This window comes from Cupressus sempervirens, chromosome 4 (genome assembly GCF_028749045.1).
Source record: "Cupressus sempervirens isolate cs-2001-9-10 chromosome 4, ASM2874904v1, whole genome shotgun sequence".
Taxonomy (NCBI): domain Eukaryota; kingdom Viridiplantae; phylum Streptophyta; class Pinopsida; order Cupressales; family Cupressaceae; genus Cupressus; species Cupressus sempervirens.
Genome location: NC_143121.1, coordinates 823812300 through 823840017, shown reverse-complemented (window position 1 = coordinate 823840017; position 27718 = coordinate 823812300). Strand labels below are relative to the sequence as shown.

The 27718-nt window shown below is 38.4% G+C and overlaps 1 protein-coding gene across 4 annotated transcripts in view; it reads right to left on the bottom strand.

The window, feature by feature from the left end:
- CLC-E (chloride channel E) overlaps positions 1–27718 on the bottom strand; it is a 168852-nt gene that overhangs the window by 91944 nt on the left and 49190 nt on the right. For all 4 annotated transcript variants that reach the window (XM_089827029.1, XM_089827030.1, XM_089827032.1 and 1 more), the window contains 2 exons: positions 20288–20488; positions 19662–20128 (listed from right to left, as the gene is read on the bottom strand). In XM_089827029.1, the coding sequence (XP_089683155.1) occupies positions 19662–20128; positions 20288–20488 (668 nt within the window). The remainder of the gene's footprint in view (positions 1–19661; positions 20129–20287; positions 20489–27718) is intronic.

Sequence of the window (27718 nt, the reverse complement as noted above, 5' to 3'; positions counted from 1 at the left end):
GCTGTCAATGGTGCTGCAATTTTCCCGTAATCTTTGACAAACTTGCGGTAGTAGCCAGTCAACCCCAAAAAACCCCGAAGGCTCTTGAGAGTTTTAGGATGCGGCCAAGTTTTCATGGCATCTATTTTTGTAGGATCCACCCGCACTCCATGGTGTGCAACAATATGCCCGAGATACTCCACTTCCTCCTGGCCAAACACACATTTAGATAGTTTTGCACAGAGTTGATGATCAGCGAGAAGTTGCAAGACAAGCTCCAGATGATGGAGATGCTCAGCCCAAGTTTTGCTATATATGAGGATATCATCAAAGAAGACCAGAATGAATTTCCGGAGGTATGGTCGAAATATGTTATTCATCACTGCCTGAAATGTTGAAGGAGCATTCGTGAGGCCAAAGGGCATGACTAAAAATTCATAGTGACCATCATGTGTGCGGAAGGCAGTTTTAGGTATATCCTCCTCATTAACCCGAATTTGATGATACCCAGAACGAAGATCTAACTTGGAGAAAAAATGAGCCCCATGAAGTTCATCAAGAAGTTCATCAACAACTGGAATGGGAAACTTGTCCTTTATAGTGAGATGATTAAGTGCTCGGAAATCAATGCAGAGTCGCCATGACCCATCTTTTTTGCGAACAAGCAGAACTGGAGAAGAAAAGGAACTGGTACTAGGGCGAATAATACCTTGCTTCAGTAAGTCACGGACAAGTATCTCGATTTCGGTCTTCTGATGAAATGGGTAGCGGTAGGGCCTGATGTTGGGCGGAACACTGCCAGGAAGGAGTTGAATACGGTGGTCCTCTGGACGAGAAGGAGGTAATCCCACAGGTTCAGCAAATACACCAGAATACTTGTCCAAAATGTGTTGGAGATCGGCAGGAGTGCTAGAGACTGCTGATGGCTGCATCTGAATGGAATGGAGCTGAGCGATGACACCATGTGAATTCTTCTTAAGAAGTTTTTCCATACGGTGTGAACTGATGATGCTGAGAGACCCTGGTTGTAAGCCTTTCAAAGTGTGTTGGTGCCCCTCGGCTGAAAACTGCATCCAAAGTTCAGCAAAATCCCAGAGAATGGGGCCAAGAGTGCGTAACCATTGGGCACCCAAAACCACATCACAGCCACCTAAGGGTAAGGCAAACATGTCAGAGCGTATGTTATAATCTCCAATAGAGAGACGCACATTGCGACATTTCCCTTTACAAGGTAAAGTGCCCCCATTGGCAATCATGACTTCAAAGCTAGAGCAGGGATGGATAAAGCAATCAGCCTGTTTGGCTATTCGTGGATCAATGAAGTTATGAGTGCTACCAGAATCAATGAGTATAGTAAGAGGGATCTTCTTGAAGAAACCCTGGACCCGCATGGTTTGTGGAGTAGTGACTCCTGCCAAAGCATGGACAGATATCTCTGGTGGAGCTTCTGGTGAAGGAGGTTCAGGCTGGTGAGGCTCAACCTCATCATCCACTGTTTCCTGAGCATCTACATATTCTTCCAGTTCCGGTGGAGAATCCACATCCAAGAGATAGAGCTTTTGCTGAACACATCTATGGCCCCGAGACCATTTCTCATCACAATTATAACAAAGCCCTTTGTCTCGCCTGACTCGCATCTCTGTTTCAAACAAGTGCTTGATCGGAGTAGTTCTGGGAGCTGGTATGACTGGAGGGTTGTGAGAACCTGTATTTCTGAATGGAACAAAATTAGATCTGGAGCGTTGTAGAGCACTAATCTTGTCTTCCGCTAACTTAGCCAACCCAAGGGCTTCCATCATTGTAGTAGGTCGAAACATTTTGACTTCTGAGCGAAGTGCATCCTTCAGACCACTGACAAAACAACTACGGAAGAATTCATCAGACAAGCCCTCTGTGTGATTAGCTAATTTTTCAAACTCTGTCTGGTATTCTCTTACAGTGCCTGTTTGACGCAGTTTAGTGAGTGCTCCTGTGAAATCATCAAAGGAACTAGGGCCAAAGCGCTCCAAAATGAGGGTGCACAATTCTCTCCACGTTGGGCCTACATTAGCCTTGATGTACCAACGGAACCATTGAAGAGCTTCATGTTCCAAATGAAAAGATGCAAGGGGGACTTTGTGGTTATCCAAAGTATTATGCAAGCTGAAATACTACTCTGCCCTATAGATCCATCCAGTCGGATCAGAACCATCGAAGTGTGGAAAATCAAGCTTTGGTCCACGAAAATTGCCAGAAGAGGACCCAGTATCTCCTGAATGGTTTCGGCTCATGGCTGACTGCTGAAAGTTAAGACCCAGAATTTTGTCATCCAGATCTTGAAGTTTAGTTTTGAGGGATGCCATTTCTTCTTCCATGATTTTTGCTCCTGTACGCGTAACAACCATAAAGCAAGGTTTTTTTTTTTTTTTTTTTTTTTTTTTTTTTTTTTTTTTTTTGGAATGGGTAGAAGATGAGAAACAAAAACTTTTTTAGTTACGGCAAACTTGGATTTGGGTAAAACTCAGATAGGAAAGGGGTGTTCGACGGGTGGTGGGAGACTATCTAGGGACAAGGGAAACAGAAAAATGAGGGTTTCAAGGGTAGGGAGGCGAAATGAGGCGAACAGTCCAAGAGGGATAAGGGAGCAAAATGAGGAATTGGATCTTGTGGCTCAGTTTGGTGGCGATTGGATGAGAGGTGAAAAAGATAGGGCAAACCCTAAAATTAGATAAATGAGGGATTTAGGGCTTTGATATGTAAAATTTGGGGTTGGGTCGCCAAGGAAGGAAGTATGCGAAATGATATTGCAGACGTTCTGCGGAAGTATGAGCAGAAACAGAAAGCAAACAAGGAAGCTACGACTAAAAAACAGAAAAAATTTTACTCCTTTTTTTTTTTTTTTTTTGGAACAGTCGACTTAGAAAAATTCACTTACAGACAGAACAAATGAAAAGAGTTATTGCAATAACAAGAGATATTAGAAGTGAGAGGAACCTGAAGGCCACGACAGAAAAAAAAATTTGATGTAATTTCCACCCAGCGAGCCCAAGAGAGTGCTCTGATACCAGATGTGATGAACCTCCTTATAGCAATATCGTGAGAATGCTCGAAATAACAGAATACAAAGTGATAGCAGAACTCAGAATGAATCTACTGATCGCAGGCCACTTCGAGGGGGTAACCTCCTTTGAGCAAGCTCAATACAATAAATTCGTCCGTGCCCATCAAGGGCCTCAACCTATTCTTATATACTGAGTACGATCTAGAAAAGTAATACTACCTATGCATGTGGGATAATAAAATATACTCACGGGACGACTTACAAAGCATATGCGTCCAACAACACTACTCTAACAAAATAAACAGAAGGAACACACAGGTTCCTAACACAAAACAGCACCAATACCCTCTCCAGATGCATCACACTAAAGCTCAAATGGCTTCGAAAAGTCGGGTAATGCTAACACAAGGCATGTAGTCATGATCTCCTTGAATCTCTCAAAGCAAGCTTGTGCCTCAAGTGTCCAAACGAAGGCTCCCTTCTTCAACAAATCTATCATAGGAGCTGCATGGCGTGAATACCCACTTAAAAATCTATGGTAGAAACCACACAACCCAAGAAACCCTCTCACTTGTGTCAAGTTCTCTTGAGTAGGCCAATCTACAATAGCACGGATCTTATCAGGATCCATTCTTACTCCCTTTGCACTAATGATGTGACCCAAATACAATAGCTCTATCATGCCCAAATCACATTTGGACTCCTTAGCGTACAAGGACTCCGACTGCAGGATTCCCAAAACTATCTCCAAGTGCTCCATGTGCTCCTGCCAAGTCCGACTGTAAATCAGAATATCATCAAAGAAGACTAACACAACTGGTGACAGAAGACCCTGTTCGTGGTGGACTGAAAGTAGCTGGCGCATTGGTCAGCCCAAATGACATGACCATAAACTCAAAATGCCCACAATGACATCTGAAGGCAGTCTTCTCAATATCCTACTCTCTAACTCTGATCTGATGGTAGTCGAATCTCAAATCAATCTTCGTGAAGTAACATGCATCGTGAAGCTCATCAATTAACTCATCAATCCATGGAATGTGGTACCTATTCTTGATTGTCCTTTTGTTCAGCACCCTATAATCAATGCACATCCTTAATGTACCATCCTTTTTCTTCACCAACACAACCAAAGAAGCAAAAGGAGACTTGCTAGGCCTGATGTGACCCATCGCAAGAAGCTCCTTGATGGTTTTCTCGATCACATCCTTGAACCTCTTAGGATGCCTATATGGTGTAATCATCACGGGTCTAGCACCCTCCTCCAACTCAATGATGTGCTCAATACCTCTGTCTAGTGGTCTGCCAGGTGGAACGTCACTGAAGACTCTGTCATACTCCACTCTCAACCTCTGTATGTTTGAGTGATACTCTGTCTTATGCTGTCCCTCTTGTGTAGGCATGAGAGTACATACGGCTGCCCACTCAATGTCATCATGTCTGGTTAACCTCTCCAGCAGTCTGAAGGAAATAGTCCTGATGTCTCCATTCCTGATGGCTCTCAAAATGTGTTGCTTCCCATCCACTTCAAACTTAATCTCCATGTCCTTCAATCTGAAGGTGACCTCTTCCAATGAGCACAACTACTCCATCCCAAGAACAATATCCAAATCACCCATGTTGACAACATGGTAGTCCGCCTTGAACTCATAGTTGTTCAAGCGTAAGGGGAAATTTCTAACCATCCTGTTACACTTAAGAGTGTAACCATCAGCAACTTGTACTCATAGTCCCTCAAACTCCTCAGTCATAATTCCATGACATTCAACAAAATGTGCATCAATGAAATTGTGCGTAGCACCTGTATCAACCAAAGTAATAACTCTCTACCCTCCTAGAACACCACGCAATCTAAAAGATTCTTCCTGCTGAATGCTAGACAAGCGTGCCTCTTGAAAATGCAACTCAAGCTCCTCCTTAGTCTCTGGAGCTTCTGCTTCTGCCTCGAGCTCTGCATCACTATGATCAACCTCATGTCCAAAATTATCAGAATCTGAACCCTCGTAGTAAGCCCACATAACCCTGTTGGCCTTCCCCTTGAGCCTCATAGGACAATCATGATCTCTATCATAGGGACCTTTGCAGTAAAAACATAGCTTCTTCCCGTGCAAGTCATTCAATGTCTCCATATCCAAAGGTGCAGTAGACTTACCGTTGGTGTCACCTTTTTTGCCCTTGTTTTTATCAAACTTCTTATTGTCCTTGAATGAAGAAGTGCTCTTGGAGGTGAACCTGCTGGAGGGTGCTGTGAGCTCCATGCTCCTGCCTTCCTCATAGCCTCCTGCAATGAAGGGGGATCAAATGCCTTGATCCACCCCTTTAGAGGTTCAAACAACCCCTCTGTGAACAGTATAACCAACCTCCTCTCGGACACATCTTGTACCATCACTGATAATATCTGAAACTCACTGATGTAGACCTCCAAACTGTTTGTCTGTCTTCGTTGTGCAAGATCACGGAAGATCTCCAGGTCTTTCTTATCAAAGCGCTCTACCAATCTATCCACAAAATCCTGATACGATGTCACCTGATTATGCTGCAACGTGACCATACCATGTGACCACCAATCATGTGCTGCGCCCTCTAAATGCAAAGTGGCATACCTGATAGCATTCGTCTCTGACATAGGCCTCAATGCTAGGAAGGTATCTAACTTATGGATCCAGGCTTGTGCCGTCATCTGTCCACTGTCGTCGAAAGATGGTAAGGTGAGCTTCTTAGCAGCTCGCTGCAACTCACTATCCTGACCTCTAGGCCTCCAGTTTTGCCTGCTACTCCTCGTGTGCTCTCTTCTCTGACTCAGGTAGCGATCAAAATTCAGCAACTCACGAACATGTGGAGGTAGTGCCTGCCATTCTACATCTGTAGCTCGAAGATCATCTTGAAAGTCCTCTGGCATATCATCCTCTATTGCCTCCTGGGTCGCCTCTCTAAGGAATGTAGGATGTGTGGGCCTGTTTGCAGTCCATGACCTATGCCTAGGAGCACCCCATGAATTTGCTACACTCCTATTATCCTACTCGGGTGTCCCCCTACCCTGTTCCCAATTCCTCGATTGAGCAACTCTTTCCATCATAGTAGTCAATGCAAGTATAGACTGAACTATCTCCTGTTGTCTAGTAGCCATAGCCTTGAAGAAGTTTCTAGCCTCATCCTCATTAGTCCTGGGGACTCTAGGTGGACTCTATGACTGTCTTTCACCTATAGTAAGTATATCTCTCAATTCCTGCTCACCTTTAGGTGCTGCTCTCCTGCATGTATAATACTTGTGATACCCAAAAGATAAAGAATGCATAAAGATTCTTTACCCAATAGGATGGTGTAATGGCCCTTGCCAATAGGCCACTAATAACCACTAATACTGAACTGTGAAATTTCGTCAAACACTTGACATGCAAACTAAATACACTGCTGAAAGTAATGTTGAATAAAGGAAATTGTTGTGCAACAAATCTCCTCAAATAGCTGATGTAAAATAGTGCCAATATATTTATTCAATGCTAACCAAATGCTTTTACATATGATATGCGATTTTCAACTCAAAGCATTACAACATGGCACATTACAAACAAAACCCTCACTGGCTGAATGCAACTGAGAATTTCTTGCAACTGCAAACTGAAATGAAAGAACCTGAATTGAGCAAATGTTGGATACTGAATGCTGAAGACGAAATGATGAAAATGCAACTCCAACCTGCCCTCAAACTTCCTGACCGTACGACCTGCAGGTACAACCGTAAATGTACGAACTAGTATGGCACCTGGCAAAAATAAATGTTGGGCTGAAAGGTGCCAAAAATGCTATGGAAATAATCGCAGGCTCCAAGGAAAATTCTCCTAGGAAATAAAAATCAAACTCCTAGCCAACAGTGAGATATGAGCAAAAATGTATGTGCGGGCTGAAAATCAAACCCTGCTGAAAATGTCCAAATAAGCCCAACTTGAAGTAGTTGAATACCACTTCCAAAGTGTAACCCTTCAAAGGATATTTCACCTCCTAAGTTATGAAAATCCTTAGGAGACTCCATTCCTAATGATCAAATGACAATCTGCAGACCAAGATGGCGCCACAAATGCTCAAAGAGAAATTTATGTAAACTCAAGTCATAGGATATCCAAAAGAGAGGCCAAGCACTCTATTTATTCACTTTCCTAAGAAGCCACTAAGAACTTCTAGAAGTGTCCATAAAATATTCTTATGAAATTCCTTTATAATGCACTTTTATTTAAAAAGTAACTTTATAAAATAAAAATTGCAACTCAACTAAAAATTATAATATTTTGGCCCCGCATAACACATAAAATAAAAATATGATAAACCCCATCTCTCCAAGAGAAAAATAGATCATCCAATCCCCAAATAATCATCAGAATGACTCTCTCACCAAAATCATTTGTCTACGAGAGTCCATGATAGGCAAATTCACTGAAAATGACATGTCACTAAAAAGGGGACAGAACACTGTGAAAAGAATGGAAAATTTTGTACTCACTTGTTATTGTTCTAATTGCTTGATTGACGAAGTGCACCCCTTTGTCACTCGTTAACTGTAGTGATATACCAAATCTTGTTACTATCTCCTCATAGAGAAATTTGGTCGTACTAAGAGCTATGTTGTCTAGTAGTGCTTGTACCTCTAACCGTATTGTAAGATACTTCGTTGCCACTACTATGTATTTGCATCTATGGTTATTGCCAGTAGGCAAGGGCCCTACAAAGTTCAGCCCCCAACATTCAAACAATTCTTGTGGTTGTGATGGAAACAACAACATTAAATCTCCTTTTGGGGGTTTTCCTACCCTTTAGCACATATCACAGCTCAAGACCCCATTCTTGAGCATCTGCATACAATGTGGGCCAACAAAGGCCAACCAACAATACTTTTCGAGTTGTCGTGTCAAGTCCCATTTGACCTCTTGTCAGGCCTTTGTGGGATTCTCTAAGGACTCCCGGAATTTCCTCCTCCATGACGCATCTCTTTAATACTTCATTCGGCCCCATCTTATACAACAATCCCTCGATCAACTAGAAAGTCCTGCTTTTGAGTGCAATTTTTCTCTTCTCGGCCACTAGCATTTCCCTAAGGTAGTAATTGATAGGTACTGCCCGATCCCTTCATACCACTGAGGTAATACAAGAAGTTGAAATAGATGGGCATCAGGGAAGTCCTCGTTCACCTTGCTTCCATAGGCTTCCTTTGACTTGATTCTTGACAATTGGTCTGCAATTACATGACCTTTTCCTAGTCGAACTATGATTTTAAAAGTAAATTCTAGCAAAAAGATTAGACACCTACTCACTCCCTTGAATCACAGGTTCGTTCACTATATAAGTGCTTGATGATCAACAAAAAATGTAAAAGGAGTAGCTAACAAGTAATGTCTAAAAATCTGCACTGCATAGACCATAACTAAATCTTCCCTTTTGGTGGTGCTATAATTCCACTCCGCTTTTGATAGAAAACTACTTACAAAGTACATTGGATGGTCCAGTCTTTCCGTCCCAATTTGTGCCAGAGTGACACCTATTGCATAGTTAGAGGTGTCCACAAGGACATGGAATTCTTTGCTCCAGTCAGGATATATGAGAATCGGAGCACCTACTACTCTCTTCTTGACCTCCAAGAAAAACTCCTCTTGTTCTTCCTCCTAGCGAAACCGTTCTTTTCTAGATATGTTTTCTAAAGGTAGAGATACTTCCGCAAATCCTTTTATAAATATCTTGTAGTACCCCACGTGCCCCAAGGACTTGACAACACTTATATCTGTTGGAGCTTCCATATCTAGAATGACCCTAATCTTGTGAAGATCGTTTTTCAACCCTTCCTTGCACACTATATGGCCAAGAAGCTTTCCTTGTGGAACCATAAATCTGCATTTCTTGGGATTCAAAACCAACCTTTCCCTTTGACACCAATCCATGCATTCACCAATGACCTTGAGGATGTGCTCCTTTCCACTATAAACTGACCAATCATCTAGGAAGGACCTGAAATTCCCTATAGACATATTGTCAAAGATATGCAATGTGATCCTTTGAAAGGTGGATGGTGCACTGCATAGCCTAAACAACATCCTGTTATAAGCATACACCTAGTCTTCAACTACAAATGTGTTTTTCAGCTTATCCTCCTCAATAATATTGATTCGGTTATATCCTGAAAACCCATCCATGAAGGAGTACGTTTCATGGCCAACCACCTCTTTTAGGATACTATTAGTCAAAGGGATTGGGAAGGAGTCTTTTATAGTTACTGCATTCAGGCATCTAAAGTCCACGCATGTCTGAATTTGGTTCACATCTTCTTCAATGATATAACTACAGGAGATACCCACTCACTAGTTTGTACTTTGAATATGATCCCTGCCTCCAGCATTTTTGTGATTTCTTCTTGCACCTTGGCTGCATAGTTCTTGTCCATCCGATATGATCATTTGCATACGCACTGGTCTTTCTTGTGGTATGAGTGGTATTCGATGGGAGCACAGCTCTGCTAGTACTCCTTTCATGTCCTTGTACATCCATGCGAATACATCCTTGTATTCAAGAAAAATCTTAAAATTTGTTACCTTCAATAGAGGATCACAGTCATCTCCTATGAGGATCTCCATGGGTTGGTCCTTTACCCCTAGGTTCATAGTCTGCAGCTTGGCCTCCTCTTATTCCACTTTCTCGGTTTCGCTAAATATGTGTGTTGGTTTACTATTGAGAGTAGTTGTACTCTCCCTATACTCCTTATATCCCTCTAGATACCTTTATTCTTCTGATTCGGACTCTTGGATTTGCAACATATTACACTCTAGCTGAAATGCTTTGTAGTCTCCCATCTACCAATGGCACAACCCATTGAGAGAGCATGTTTTGTCTTCTGAGCACTCCACAAGCTGGAGCCCTCCATCTAGTTCCACTCCTTCCCCGTCTTTTCCCTCTGCCTCTAAATTGGATGTCAAATCCTAACTTACAGACTGGTTCCTTAGATATGTTGTGTACTTTCTTCCATCTACCTCTATGGACAGGGTATTTCTCTTCCAATTGTGGGTGGCCTTTGCTGTGACTAGCCATCCTCTCACCAACAACGCATCATACCCTTTCTTCTACAGGGTAATCACCACAAAGTCTAGGAGAAACTTCTATGTACCAATTAGTACCTTTTGATACATCAAGGTTCTTATTGGCTTAATTACATGTTGGTCTCGAACCAGCAGTTGGAATATGAGTGGCCAAAGTGTATGTTTCCCTAGTACCTTCCAAGTCTCCTCAGGTAGGACGTTCGTACCGGAACCTCCATCAACAATAGTATTTGATTGCTTACATCCCATTATCTCCATTTCGACCACTCTGAGTGTCCTCCCTATTCCTATGGTGAATAGTGTGTTGGTCTCTTTTTCGACTTGTGCTTCCTCTTTCTTCTCCTTCGAGGGTACCCCTTTGATACTTGCTCCTTGTGTTATTGCTACCTATAACAGAGGTAGTGTTTCTAATAGATCCACAATTTTCATGGGAATGGTGGTCTCCAATATTCGTTTCATGATGTTTGGTACCAGTTGGTTATTTGGGCATTTAGCCGTATTTGCTTCCCCTTCCGCTACCATGTTATCTCTAATGTCCTTTCTGGCTTCTTGAAATCTTTCTTTCTCTGTAGCTACATCCGGATATACAAGTTTCTTGGCCTTCATTCTTATAATGGCTAATACTTCGCTTTCTGGCTCTACAATGTCGAGCATGTTCACCCCTTATTGTCTAGGGCAATTGGCATCCTCATGATTACCCGATCCACTATTTACACAACATTCCTCCATTATGGCAGTCCAATGCAAAATGCCCCCATTTGTTGCATCATCTACATTGAATCATGGGTCTTCCTTTAAAATCATAGTGGACTGCTGTCCCGAGTGTGTTGTTATTGTTGGTGTTATTGTTGTTGTTATTTCTTCCCTACCTATTGTTTCTACACCCTCTAAGTGATACTTCTCTATTTGTGTTTTGTGGAGGGGTGGAAGGCGGTGTGGATTATTCTCCTTGAGTGAAGAATACTTACGCATTCCGTTCTCTTGGATTGTAGGGGCAGTCCTTGATTGTGTGGCCTAACACCTAACAGATGTCATTGAAGGCTTTGTGTAGACATGTTCCTTTCGTTTATCCTTTTTTGCAATTGGTGCACCATAGTTCCCTCCCTTCTCTTTTCTCCTCCTTACTTCCTATTACTTCCTTCATTGACCTCATCATATCTTTCCTTAGGACTTGGATGGTCTTAGATTCATCCCCACTCTCTTCTGAACTTTCACTCTCACTTCTATGCCTCTTGGCTTTGAAGGTTTTGTGCTCACTTTCTATATCCATTGAGCAGGTGCATACATCAGCAAAGGATGATGGTGGTACAATTTCCATTTTTCTTCTCAAGGATGGGGTTAGCCCTTCAATGACCCATCTCTTTTTCAATCCCTTGATAGGTTCACTATCCAACTTCCCTATCAATTCCTTGTCTCCTATGTGCTCTAACAGATTCATTTTTCCCTTGCCGTGTAATATAAATTTCACTATCTCATCATTATTGCATAGCAGTCTAAATTCCTCCTTGAAGGCGGTTTGGAGGTCCTTCCATGTGGTTTTCACAGCCTCCAAGTCTATATACCAGTCAAAAGCTATACCTCTTAGCGTGGTTGGGAATGCTTTTAACCATTCATTGGCATCATTTTCTCCATTGACCTGCCATATAGTTATACACGTTTTCCAATGAGGTGCATGGTCCTCTGATCCTTCCCCATTAAATCTAGGGAGTTTTTGTTTATCTCGCGCCATTCTCCTACCGGGATGCCCCCTCCTACCAGTATGCCCATCGGCCCTCCTGCTAAGATGACCCCTCTTGGTGGGCTAGAATCCAAGGTTCGTGGTCCAGTAACATCTCGCTCCCCTTTTGATTCTCCTTCTATGTAGCTGGAACATTTTTCTTGGCGATGTTCTCTTTGTGCAAGGGATTTAGGATTCTTCCACCTTTCCTTTCTTCCCAATGTTTTCAAAATAGCCAAGTTGATTATACCTTCTATTGTGTTTTTCATCAACCTTTCTTCGATTTGATTTATACTCTGCGGGTGGTTCACCAATCCCCTTAATTTGCGATGTCTTTACTCCTGCTAGTGGAGACAAAGCTCGCAGGGCAACTTCTTCCTCAGTTTCTTTTGCTAGCAGTCTCTTGGGATATTTATTTGGAAGCGAGGGCATGAATTGTTTTAGTGCCTAGTTATCTTCCTTGGATTGTCACGCTCCTCCAGTTCCCGTGTCCTTTCGCCCAACTGTTGGAGCACTTGTTGTCTTCTTCATTCTCTTTCCATTTTGGCTCTTTCTTCCTCCACACATACCAAATTTCTTGCTAATAGTTGAGGAATTTGTCCAAGTAGATCATACATTGTTGGTGGTACCAAAATCTTGTCCCGTACCATTCTCTTTGGAACCGCTCTCTCTCGGGCTTCCCTCTGTACATATTGGTCCATTGAAACTTCCCAGGACACCACCAGATCTCGTGTCACCTGATCTTCTCTTGTTATTTCCTCCTCTTCTCTGTCATTGTTTGTTACTTGTATACCTGGTAGGAAGGGTCTTCCCATTACTCCATCCTTTCTAATCAATGACTTTCAAGTGCTTAGGAAACAACGCAAAAATGTAGAATGGTTATCACTGCACAATATACAAAATAATTTACCATAAATTCAACTATACCAGCATAACATTCATTACTAGTACCAGAATACCGAATGGCGAGGAAATGTTATTACTTTATGTATTACCAAAAACATGAGTACATCATTCATATTCCAAAGTTCTTATATAATGGTCGATTGGTTGGGAAAACCAACTAAAGCATCCCCTCACTTCCTAACTACCCCAACCCAACAAGGCTTAACTAGTTCTAATTACAACATTTCTTTATTATGTACTACAGACATAGTTTGTTCTTCTAGTTTCTCTATCAACCTTTACTCAATTATAATGCTCTCTGCACATGTTGCGAACCTCTGCGAACCAACATATAGCATATAGAAACATCTCTAAGTCTCCCATAAGAACTAGACACTTCAATTCGTTCCGCAACACTAGATTCAGCTACTCAAACACTTATCAGCTCATTTGAAACACTGTCAACCAGCACATCACTAAGTTGACATCAATTGATCTTCTTGTCATCAAACCTGTACCACAACGCTTTCAACAACATCTGCATTAGTTATGACAAAATTTCTGCCTTCAAAGAAAATTGAAATCGTTTTTATCTTGAGCAAAATAATGTCATCCTAACTAGATGTCCTCCAGCCATTCAAGTATCTTGCAATTCTTTCAAGCTCATCATCCATATGTATAGATATGATATCCAACCTATAGAATTCTTTAGTGCATTCATTTATAGTATACTCCTACTTAAGGTTCAACATTTTACTCAGCAAGCTTACTTGATCATCACCACATAAGAATTTACCCTTCAATTTATTTACCATCTTCTCCCATGATTTGATCTTGTACTTCTCTCTTCTCGGTCTGTCTATTTACAAATGTTCCCACCATATGGATGCATGTCCTTCAACTTAGTGCTAGCAATTTACATCTTCTTATCTACATTGATACTCTCATACTTTTCCATCTTGGTAATCCAATCAAGCAATTCATTTAAAACTAGCTTACCATCAGAATAAGACAAATCGAAATATGGTTTTCCATTAACCCTAGTTAAGGCTCTCAAGAATCTTTCCTCTCCTTGTTCAATATGGATTTCTCATTTCCTGAAATAGCTTCTTAAGCTTCATCATCACTCACTGTTAGGATTAATGAGACAGAAATAAAAATTACATGCAAATTATCCAATATTAAAAAATAATAAAGCAGATAGAAGAGAACACAAAACACAAAGATTTAATGTGGTTCACCCAATCCTTGGACTATGTCCACCAAACAACAAGTCCAATATTTTTATTATCCAACGATTACAACTTGATTACAATCTATAATCCCTTACAGCTCAATACCACCGGAAGAAGCTACCATCTCATCACACTATGAAATCCCTAACCCTAATCCATTTTATACCAGCTTTTTGCCGCTTACAAAATTTAGGGCTAGAATAATTACAACATGTCGGCCCACAAAAAAATAGTCGATAAAGGAGATTGTTAGTTTGTGGTGACCGATCAAGGAAGTATTGCCCACTCACCATTATTCCTCGGTGGGGTTCGAGGTCAAGTCAAGCATCCAGCGAGCTTTTTTTAAATATATTCCCCACCCCTTGGAAATTGATCAATCCTTGTCATATGTCTCCATAATCTAGATCCTTTATCAATTTTGAACATGTTCCTTCCTTTCACAAGCACTAAACTTTGACTACTCACCATTCTTGCACTCTCATTTTCTCCTATTATAAGAATTTATATAATTTTAAGTTAGAAAAATAATAATAAATGCAAGCATTCAACTGCAAGGAAGATGCACAAACATTATCATAACATACCGTTTTTGCTAAGCTGGAAATAAGTACACATTCTAGGATTATAATTGAATATCATAATGGAATGACATGAAGCAATTGAGAAACAATACATCATAACTATAATCTTAAATTAAACAACAATTATATCCATTTCATATGAAAAATAACCTATGTTCCCCGAGGATGCGTACCCGGCCTAAAACCAAGAGTTTCGAAAACGGGGATGTCCTAGGGACAGGGGGATGGGTAGGGGACGTCCCCCACCCGTCCCCAAAAAGGGCAAATTACCAGGAGACGTGGACGGCTGGGGAAAAAAAGGGATGCCTAGACGTCCCCTTTCCGTACCGGGTATGGCCAGCCATCCCCAGTTTTTTTTTAATTTCTTTTTTTTAATGCAAAAAAATTAAAAAGTGAATATTAAAAAATAATTTCAATGTTCCTTACTAGGTTGCCGAGATGGGCCCCACCCCTCCAAATCCAGTAGAGGCAGAATAGGAGCAGTAGTCTGCTTCATTTTTCTGTGTTATGTTTTTTATGTTGAATGTCAACATGCTTATGATACATTGATACTTATTACTTTATGGCAACCCTCTAGCCTTTGGGCGTATAGCTTTATGTTTAGATTTAAATTTAGATTTTCAGATTTATCATGTTTATCATTATGATATTGTTTGTTGATATTGATATGCATTTTGACAATTGAGTACTGAAATCGAATATTATTTCCTACATGGCATTCTAATGTTGTATGTTATGGTTCTATAGTGTTTAAATGACATGCTTTGTGCTTAGTTTCATATGAATGACATGTATATTTGCAAATTTCAATGTATATTTTAAAATTTCACTATATATATAGCCGTCCCCGTTTGCCATCCCCCCGTCCCCAAAATCGCCAAAAAAATTTGCCGTCCCGGAAACCCGTCCCATCGTCCCCTATCGTCCCCGTACCGAAAACTCAGGGGAACATAGAAGATAACTAAATTAACTTTCTTAACTGATTTCTACGATTTCAATTTTAAAAATACGAATCATTTCAACCACATCTACGACTATAAATTTCAAGTAATATAAAGGCACGTGCAAGTAAAAGATTTAGGATACATACTGAGATAACTGAATTAACTAACAATGTGTTGTTCAAGTCTTGGCATCTGGCAAAGAGGAAAAGCATTGACATAGGCTTAACCTCCCACCCACGGACCTTAAAATATCCCCACACAATCTCTTACGAGAAAGGCCCTCCCTACCCCAGGATAGACTGGGGCACCATAGTCCTGCCAACTTGAGCATACCGGTGTTAGAGTGTCGACTAAGCAACAGACAAGGCTGAGGGATACCTCCGTCAACCTTTCCTCTGTCAGCTAGCACTCTCGACCTCTAGTGATCATTTATGGAAATCATGCCTCTATACTACCTTGGCCAAGGATTTAGGTGGTTATTAGAGAATCCGATCACCACCGCTCGACTTGACAACCGATTACATCTTGGACAAACATAAGCTGATTTGGACTTATGCAATTCTCCTTCTTAAATTGATCAAATATTTAAGACATTGATTAATAGTTCTATCTTCCTTTCTCTTGGAGGATTCCTCTCCTCTTCACTCATTTATACTTGACTCTAATCAGCCTTGGGTGCTTCCTAAGAGACTGCTGATAGTCCTGAGATTCCATTAAATCAGAAGATTGTTTGTGGAACTATGTCGAAAATCATACACAACTGGTACATATCAAGTAGCAAAAAAAATAGAGGTTATTGCAAGGCAGATTTTGCACATCATAGAGCATTATATGATTCCATTGGCTGGGCATTCCTTTCCGAAATTTATAGCAGTCAATGCTTATGTAAACAGCTGATCAAAACAAGAGTGTGAAATACGGAGTAGGCCGTAGCCTCTCAAATGCTAATCGTGCTCAATACTCAATGATAACAATGCATTCGAAAAAAAAATGAAGCTTTCTTGAATCGAAAATGCATTACTCACAATGTGACTAACATGATGGAAAATACGTGACCAATCGAAAATGCATTACTCACAATGCAAATGACATGAGGGAAAATATGTGACCTAGATATAGAAGAAGATATAATACCAGGTGTTGGTGCGGAACAGCCACTATGAAATCTACAGCTCCAAACAAGCGGCTTGGTATTGAATTTCTGTTATATGCTCTGAAGTAAACAGAGGAACAACAAGAGTTTAAGAGAATCGTGTGAAAGGAGAGAAAGAACGCACGAGGGAGAGAGAGATCTCCCTACCGCGGGGATGGAATATAGTCTCCCTACTGCGATTACAAGAAAAGTACTCGACCTACAGTTACAAGAATATATGAATTCAATTTTTAAAAAGAAAATGCCGCTAAGGGTGGCAACGCTCATGTTGAAACATATATATATATATATATATATATATATAGTTCTACATAATCTTTGCACAATATAATGGTTTTATATATATATATATATATGTATATATATGTATATATATATATATACATATACATATATGTACATATATATACATATATATATATATATATATATATATATATATATATGTACATATATATATAATATTATCTCATCATGCCTTTGATAACTTTTCTAGGATGGTACCTACCTATATATATCTATGTGTATGTAATTTTGAGAGTACATATAGGTTCTTTTTATCATTATATTCTCTCTAGTCACGTACGCATGTACTTATATATACATGTAAGTACAATTCATAGATGTTATTAGAGTATCATGGTGGAATCATATATAGATAGATAGATAGATAGATAGATAGATATATGAGAAATCTATAATGGTGAGCTCAAACATAGTCTAAAAAATGAAAAGAGGCAATAGTTCTTTTATGGTATTAAAGGTATATTATTTCTCTTCTTATAAAGTTGACCAAGTAGCTCATGATTGTCCAAGGTGTACTCTGTTGCTTAGTCGTTAAATCCTTCACCAAGGTAGTTAGAGCCCATACCTGATAATGTGAAGATGGACTAAATTGGTGCCCCACTCCTTGAATCCTGTTTACCATTGCTTCTCCCCCTTCGTCTGCTCCTACAACCAAAATGCATTTTTCCACAATAATAACATGTTCCTCCATTTAAATTTAAAATATCAATAAAATAATATAACTGATAACTATCACAACGGCTATCCACCACAAATCTTCATATTAAAATATAAGTATTCATTTTGCCAAAATGACAGAAATCAACTAATTTTCCAATGAATCAATTCGGTAACCATAACTTCCATTTCACTCGATCATGATATCAAGAGTATCTAACTAACCATTACAACGGCTATGACATTATGTTTAAAAGATCAAAAATTGGGGATGTAACAATCATAACACAAAGTTAAACTAGTTTTTCCTTAAACCAAATTTTAATAAAAAACTTCAAATCTTTAAAAGAATAAAGAATAGGGTTAAATGCTTACCTTAGATTCTTAACTCTCCTTTGTGTAAGCTATTTGGCACTCACAAATGATCCTCTTTCGAAAAAACCACCTACCTTTGAAATTCCAAAGTGGAGACAAAATGAATTGAGAGAAAGAGCAAACAAAATTATATGTTTCTAGGTTGAATAGCCTCATAAAGAGTTGTTTTAGGGTTTAGGAAAAGAAAAGAAAAATTAATGTGTTTTCAAGTTGCTTTTTGGCCACAGCCGCATAGGTTCCCTGTGTGTGCATCTAACTGTGCTCTCAGACATACCAATGCATGCACATCTAGACTCGGTGCATAGCTCACAAGCATGTACCCTATGTAGGAATGCTCAAACATTTGGGCTTCCTAGCTATGACCATCAATTTGCCCTTCTAATTACCACTTCTTACATTGCTTCATGGATCAAATAGCAACAATCTGGTCTTCTTTCCAAGATACTGCCATACCCAGTGATTGGAGATTACTATGCCCGACTACCAAGGTCTTCAACTCAACCAAACCACCCTAAACCCTATTTATCTACCTCGAGCTTCTTACATGGTTCGTCTGAGTTATTATTTGCTTTTTGGATTCAAAAATGAAGGGAACAGCTGCCTAGAATTTCAAAACATCCATTCAATTAGCTTTAAATAGCATTAGCAGCCCATCTAACTCATCCAATCACCCACATAAAACACCAACACAACCACCCAATCACACAATCAATGTCAAAACGAAACATAAATAAATTTTCTTCTATCCTAAATTATTAATTGGCTGAGGTTTATCTCTATCCTAATTTATTCATAAACTAAAATTACTCTCATTTTGTCAAATTATGGTCTATATTGAGTTTTTGTAATGTCAAATTTACATGAAGAGAATTGAAGTTATTCAATATTTAAATATTTTCTTCTATTCAGCAAACTAAGTTGTTTTCATGGTATTAGTGGTTTCCTCTCAAAAATTTGTAATGTTTTTTCAGAATTAACAGCATGCTGATAAGGAAAACATTCCTAATCAGGGTTGCATAGTAACTCATCTGACTCCAAACCCCAGGTTGCCATCCGCTATGGCATCTCTAGGACATGAGGATGGTAATCATGTAGTAAGCTTGTAAGTATTTGAATTTGTATCAGTCACTTCCCCCCTCAACACACACACACCCTTGCACACAAACAAACATGCATACATATACATATACAAACATTCAGACATTAATATCTATATGTTCTGTTCCCTGCTGTCTCAATCACAGATATGTTGAGGAACATAGGTCCTTACTAATATTCAATTCAAATCCTTTACAAAGTAGCTAATAACTTTAAAAAGAAAGTCACAAGATATCTTTGATCTTTGATTATTTTCAGAAATTCCAATGTCTAATTTAGTTAGCAAAAGAATATAATATCCAAGGAACATGGCAACCTAATTTCACCATAGAAAAAAAGCTTGATAACATTTTGTCAATGATGCAATCCAACTAATCTAATTTTGATAAAATTAATGAAGATAACAAAGGTTGTGAAAACATATGTTCTTGATTATAGCATTTCCCATCGCTACATAAAAGATACATATACGTGTTGCCCCAAACTATCTTGACTTGTTGTTTAACTCCAGGGAAAAAGTGTGTGTCACACCCTTCAATTTTCATTGACTTTTTTATTAGATGTTTTCAAGGCATCACAAAATGTTATAAAAAGAGAATACACCACACAGTGACATACCAGTGCATATGCTTGAGGCAATGCTACTTCTAATGCGTCCAGGTGAAGCATTGGGTTCGCGTGACTCACAGCATAGCTGGCAAGTTTTCCATACGCAGAGCCTAATGCTGCACCAATGAAAAGAGAAGGGGCGTAGTACCCTCCCACAAGTCCTGATGCACGACTTAAAGATGTTGCTAGTATCTTTGCTCCAACCAACTGAAGCAATAGATCAACAGGAGGACGATTTACGAATGGTTGTGATTCCAGCAAGATGTCAACATTTTCAAATCCCCAATAAAGAACTTCAGGATATGCTAGTGCTATCAAACCCACAGATATGCCTCCTAAAGGTGGCAAAAATGCAGCTGGAACTCCTGTAATTTTTAGCAGTGCATCTGAAGCCATCATTGCATATGTTGTGCTCCTAGTTAATGCTACTGAAACCAATCCCGATAGCATCCCCAGTAATACATACAATGGAAGCTCTGCAAACAAGTAGTTTATTGGATAAGGAAAAGCATAGAATTGAGATATTCCCATGACTTAAGAATTCAGCCCATTTTTCTTTCAAAATGAGGGAAAACAATTCTTATGAGGCCATTTTTTCAAATGTTGGCATGACAAACAACTAATAGGAAAGTTACCTGCTGGAGAACGGAACTCAAATGTGGGAATTGTAAAAGCTGGATCCGAGCCAAGGCCGGCTTGTGAAATTACAGATGCAATTACAGCACTAAGTATTACCATCGAGGTTGTATTTGTGAGTGAAGTAGATAAATCTGCTGATGACGGCCACAAAACTGACTCCACAGCAAAAAAGCATCCAGCCACAGGTGCATTGAAACCTACAAAAAAATAGAAAAGTGAACATTTCAAAATCTATAATATTTTTATTTGCACATAGAGTAGTAACATGCAGTTTCCAAAAGATGTTGCTTTTAATTTTCGATCTGAACGTTGGGAAAACAACACGTGACTAATATTTATCAAGAATCAAGATACAGATCTGTGCTTTTAGAATCAGATATTGCTATCTTGTAATGCTTCTTCCTTGAACAACACAACTAAAAATGCACTGAAAGTAAAAGGGGAAAGCGTGAAAGAAATCTACTCTATATCTAAGGAAAATGATATCAATGGATGGTGCTTTAAAGGATGAATTCCACGATAAACTAATGTCATCTTCCGAGGATCATGCAAAAAAAAACCATATCAGATTACACCAGCATAATCAACAATGCACATTTAACGATCAAAGTTAAGAATCCATGTAATAGGAGCTCAATCTAACTTTACATTGCAACTTATAATTGACAAGATTTGTTATTAACCAAAGTTCACACCTCACAATTGAGGGGTGGCGACGGGGGTGAATCAATTGTGAGTAATAACTATGAAATTCAAACTTAACAAACTGATCACCAATCAACAATATAACAATGCACAATAACAAGAAAGTCAACACCATAAACACAAACAATTTTGCTCTCGAGGAAAACCTTGTTGAGGGAAAAACCCTGTTGGGGATGATACCCACTAGATCATGTACTAATAAATAAATATCCCTGTTAAAGTATCTGACCTTCTAAGGAGTCAATACAATGCATTTGGTGCATCTAGCCCTGTTAAAAGACAAGTCCTTGTTAAAGAACTGAACCCCTGCTAAAAGGCTAACAACCCTGTTAGGAGTTGATGAGAACAATAGGCTCACTACCCAAACACACTACCCAAAGGATAAAGGTTAAACCCACCTTCAAGAGCCTCTAAAAGGCTCACTATCCAAACACACTGCCCAAAGGATAAAGGTTAAACCCACCTTCAAGAGCCTCACTGTCTGATAGAGGAAAGGTTAAATCCACATTTGTTGAACTAACTGATCGACAACTCAATTGCCTTTATAGTTCCTTTAAAGTCAACTAGTAATGATAATAGATTCCACTCATACCTATTCTCAAAGAATCTAATAATCCTTCAACTTTTCTCTAATACCCAAGCATTAAGGCTCACACACATAACAATCATTCCATACTTTACAAATGGAGGAAATTACTTTCCTTTATACAAGTTACAAATAAACAATCAGTTCGGCCTATTAAGACTTCTCAAATGCACAATTAAATGAATAAACCCATGCTAAGGCATACATGACTTCTTAAGCAAATATACAATAATTACAATACATAAGGTATGCATCATGTTCCATACTCAACGTTCGCTACATTAATTAACACTTTACGCTATCCTGTTATCTACCAGAAAGATATTCCACATGCCACACTAGCAATGAATCCAACATGAACCAAGTGACCAACAAATCTGAACACACACACACAACCAAGTCTTCTAACATTCTCAAAATTCGCAAACCTTATGTCCAACTCATACTCATGGTCTACCCAAAACACTGCAACTGCCTCTGGCGTAATTCCCTACCACTGCCCTGCAACTGGTCTTCACCAAATCATTTGTAGCTCACTCATATCAGAAAAAAAGAAGTTGCAACCATAGACATAAGGTCTACACTCACCCTGCGACACAAATCCATGCTTACATCCTCACGACTCTCGTACATTGTCTAGACTGTCCTGATCAATAGCCTACAACATACAAAATCTAAGTTTATCTTGTAATTACAGATGATATGTTGACATCAATGAAAAAACCTGTGAACATACCATCATGTCAACAATGATTCCAACTCAACAATCACCAACAATCTCCCCTAATCTCAATAGATGTAACAAGTATGAGCCCTGGAAATTCATCAAAAACCATTTCACTCTCAATTGAAATCAAAGTACTTTATGTAACAACACTTTACTGATCAATAGCCTACAACATACAGATCTAAATTTTTCTTGCAACTACTAAACATATTTTGACATCAACGACAAAACCTATGAACATACTATCATGTCAGCAATGGTTCCAACTCAACAATCACCAACAATCTCCCCTAATCTCAATTCATGAAACAAGTATGAGCCCTGGAAATTCATCAAAAACCATTACATTCTCCACTGAAATCAAAGTACTTTATCTAACAATTCAGAAATTGGAAGAACACCATAAAGTTGAAATAAACTTGAATCTGTCATATCGTCAATAAAATCATTTTTTTGTTTCTCCAAGTCTTACAACCATGTCTTGTCCTCCTATCTTACTACTCTAAGGATAAAGAGTTCTTCACTTCTAATGCATTAACTATGAGATAACTATCTATCTCTCAATCTATGATTAAAAATCAAAAGGCGGGGCCTTTCTATATGTTTTGAAATTATAATGTGTAGCTCAATTTAAACAACATCAAGGGTGCAAATTCTACCACCTCAACCCTAATTAGAGTTAGGTCAAGGAGAGAGATTCCATCATAAATAAGTGGGTCCGCATAGGCCTATCAAAAGAGGGTCACCCATTTAGTGGGACAGTGGTCAAAGTTGAACCCATAATGAGGCAAGATTACCACCCTTTTGCCCAAAATAGCCTATGCTTGACTCCTCTCTCTAAATGCACCAAATATGGACATGTTGACTTGAAAACCCATAATTAGCCTATGACAATGATTGGGCACCATGTTAGCATGTTGGTGCCCTGTAAATGTGGTAACTCTCCATGAGCAATATTCTCTAACTCCATCATTTTGTGACCCAAGGTCCTAATGTTGACTAACTCTATTGAAACTATCTCTTCTTGATTATTTTCTTCCCTCCATGAACTTGTTCGGGAATTCACCTTCTTGAAATGGATTGGACCCCCACACCAACAATTATATCATTCTGGAATTTCTCACACAGGATTGCCTATGGTCTTTGACTTCTAAAGGAAATTTGAGATGTAGGTCTTGAACCTTGAATGCCTTGAGCTAGATTGTTTGGAACTAGAGTTTTGCAATTTGAATGCCTTGAACTAGATTTGTCATGTTTTCCTCATACTTCTTTTAACTAGATTTCTTCATCCTAGATCTTTCTTGCACTTATGTATTTCATTCCCTAACTTGTCAAGATGCCATATTTCAACAAAATATCTCCTTCAATTTTACGGCCCTAGTCACCTATCTTTTATTGGCCCATTTGAGGTTTGCAGAGGGAATTCCCATATTTAGCCAAATTTCATTTATTCCTTGCAATTGCTTTCTTGAGCACGAATTAAACATGGCAATGGATTTTTGACACTTAACCAATTTTCCAATGTTCTTTGCAATAATACCTTGGATCTTTGATACATCCATTTTTCATCCACCTCTTTCAATTTTCTCCATGGGCACTACTAGCCCACTTATAGTCCCCCAATTTATATTTTTACAGTCAAGCCCCTCATCTTATTTATAATGATCAAAAGTGAAATTTGCACTCTTGATCAATGATTTTGCTCATAATCTTATATGAAGATGGTATTTTATAAAGAGGCAACATTCGAATGTAATGTCCCCATTTTTCCCAGCATTGGAGTTTTAGGGATTTGCCTATTATTGTGATCCTTGTAGGCTAATTATTGTGGATAGAGAGTCTTCTATGGCAATGGCTTTGCTTGGGAGGGTCTTATCTTCTCCACATCTCAGTAAGCTACAGGTTAGTCTTCGTTTGGCTCAGATCGGACTTCGTTTGGGCTAAGTTTTGTGTACTTACTATTTGTGGTAAATTGGTGTTGATCAAGATGGACCCTTTCTATTTTTGGAAAGTGCATTTGGTCACATGGAGAAATAATAGGTATGACTCCTATTTTAGATGACATTTATAAATGATGAATATTTTGGGAGTTATTATATTTTTAGTGGCCAAATTATTATTAATTATTAAATGACTTATTATAAAGTTATAATTTAACTTTATAATTTCACTTAAGTTGAGAGTTGAGTTACCATTGGAAAGTGTCATTTATTAATTAGTTAAGCCAAATCAAGAGAAAGAATCTAATGGAAGCTCCTAATTAATGTTGTGTGGTGAAGCTTCTTGAGTGAAGTTACATTTTGGCAACAAAAAGGAATTTAGAGGTTATAAATACAAGCCCATTTGTTGAGGAAAAGATGCTTGGATATTTTCTTTTTTTTTGATGTCTTTGTAGCTTTTTCTGAGTTCTGATTTTTGTGCCCTTGCTGAAGTATAAGGATTTGAATTCTGAGTTGTCCCATTGGATCTACAGCTAAAATATGGTAGATTCAGATCTGAGATTTTAGTCAGGGTTTGCTTTGCAAATAGTTGTTGTGGTAAAACTATTTGCTAATTCTCCTACTGTTTAATCTGTGACTAAGGAGATTGTTTTCTAGAGGTATCTTGTTGATCTATGGAAGAGAAATTTTTGTAAACTGCTGTAGAAATTGATAGAGTTCGAAATTGGATCTGTGAGACTGGCGTTGGAATTATTGCTCAAGTTGACTATAGCTGGGAATTTCAGGTTTCATATTACTTGTTAAGACTCTTGTGTAAGGTTATTAAAATCCTATGAATAAGATTTCACTTGAATTTCATTTCAGAACTGGCTGCTATTTACTCTATGTGCAGAACTATCATAATGTAGTTGGCAAAAATTGATGATCATTTATGAATTGAGTACATTGGATTTGATTGTTAACATATTTTCAGCACTGTCATTTCTTTCTTATATTTATATATATAAAAATCCAAAGTATTAACACAAGCAAAAAAAATGTACAAAATCTGAAATCTATCAGCATATCCAATGGTAATAAGTTTGCTTGCCAAGTGTTTGACATAATGTCAAATGACTGAATAGTGAAGAAAATTAGAATTATTGTGGTCATAACCAGCAGGGGTTATTACATCGAAGGGATTGTTGAACCAGGGTTCAGAAAGTTCAGTTGGTTCAAAAAGTTCAGCTAATTCAGAGAGTTTAACAGTTCAGAATCACAGTTTAAAGGTTCAGACTTGCAGATTGGTAGATATTGAACTTGAACCATCCTACCTATTTTTGGTTCGAATTTCAAGGTTCATCACACATGGAAGCATATAAACAAAGTGATGAATGAAACGAAGTAATAGAGAAAAAGCATATTCTGGGCAAAATTTGTAACATTGAGCCTTTTGATTGAACCCCAAGGTTCAAAGGTTCAATGGTTCAACGTCACAGTCAAAATTTGCATACATGTTCGTCAATCAAAAAAAGCATCCAAACAAAGTTGTTGAGTATTTAAATCTGACGACAACCCACCTAATATTTTGGCCTTAAAGGTTCATATATTTAATTTTCTGACGATATGACCTCATATGATATATTATTTTAATATTTTTTCAGTACAGCAATATGGTTGGCAGAGTCAGTTTACAAAGGAAGTACCTTAATTTGGCAAGCTGTTCAACAATGGTTAAAAACACATCTGCAATTTTAAATAGCATACGTGCTCACAAATGTTTACAGCCCCAGGTTAATCCATAGTGAATTTATTAAAAAGTGACTGCAAGAAAAATTAAACATTTTCACTCTTTTATATTTACTAATTTACAAAGATTTTAATAATGTTTTGAATCAGTTTGAGAGCAGCAATTTAAAACATTTTAAAGATGTTTTAAATCAGTTGATAAACAGAAATCTCACAGGAAGTGAAAGAGGTTTAAAACAAAATTTAATAATGATTTCAAGAATCAGTTACAAGCAACTGAAAAGCCAAGGGCAAATATTTACTGTAAAAACTTTCAAAGAGAGGCTCTCTCTAGCTCTTTCTTTTTCTTGCTGGCAAGTTACGTTGCAGCAAGAAGAAATTTTAGGATTTTCTACTGAAAAGAGGGGAAAAGAAGAATGCATTTTTCTGTTTTTGGGCATAATCATTGTACAGAAATTAGATGATTTTGAGTAATTCTATTTGCATTCTGAGAAAGGAAGAAATATATTTCAGATCTGTGTGTTTGTGTGTATTTCTTTTTATTGTAATTTGGCCTATGAGTCATTCCAGTTATTCTTATAATACTTTCTTGCGCATTCTAGTTATGTGAGCATTTGTTGTAAAGACTTTGATCTCTCATTTATTCATACGTCTGAAAGCAAATTATCCAATCTTTTCCCTCTTCTTTCGTGGGCATTTGGACAAGGATTTTATGCCTTTTACTCTAATATCCTCTTGTTTATAAATCTGTAAATTCACATCTATTTCATGGCTATGTATAGATGGTTGTCAGCCTTCTTTGCCTTCTAGTTGAAGGCATAATTTCTAATTCCATTCATTGCATACCCTAAGTGGGAGTCTTACCTCTAAAATTTAAAGGAAAGTTATCAATCCAATGATATCTTCTCCAACTATTAGTGCTCTTTATTCTTCTTTCTGGACATCGTGAGTCATTTAATGTTATTTATTTTTTAAGGACAAATCTGTTCACTAACAGCACTAACTAGACATAGTTGAAGTTTTGAAAAATTCCTTGACATAGTGAAATGACGCTCATGAGCACATATGAAGCATTGACTTTGGTTTTTAAACTTGGGCATCACTCCTTGCTTGCAGAGAACTAGCACTCTAGGACATTGTGGTGGAATTTTTATGTTTGAGGAGAATCCTTGGTACTATAGAATTAGTGTTCTTGATTGCTATTTGGGCATAATGATGGGTTTTGCAACTTGATGTTGTTCCTTGTCATAGTACAATTGGCGCTCCAGGATGCACATTGAGCTTGGGTGGACTTTGAGTTTAGGCACAAATTTCATTATATAGTGAATTCCACACCCATCAATGCTACTTAGAGTAACTGAAGGATTTTAGAATTTGGGTGTCAATCATTGACCCTATTGGATTAGCGGTTGTTGGTTAATTGTTTGTCTTCCTTGATTTCTTGGTTTGTACCTCGACTCTTGATGTGCCCAATGGTAATGGAAAACAAAACAATTAACGACAGAAAGGGTCAATATAGTGATCTATCAGAGACCCTTGAATTGAAAGGTACAACTCCCTTATGATGCAAAGATTTGCAATGAATTTGTTTTAGATTTTGGGGTATGCTCTTAATTAGAGAGCAGAAGAGGTATAACTAGATTGCCTATAACTTCAAACAATCTAGGCCACTTTCAGATCTAACACCTAAAATGCAATCTATTCTACCTTTGAATGTAAGATTGTAACAATGCAAGACTAT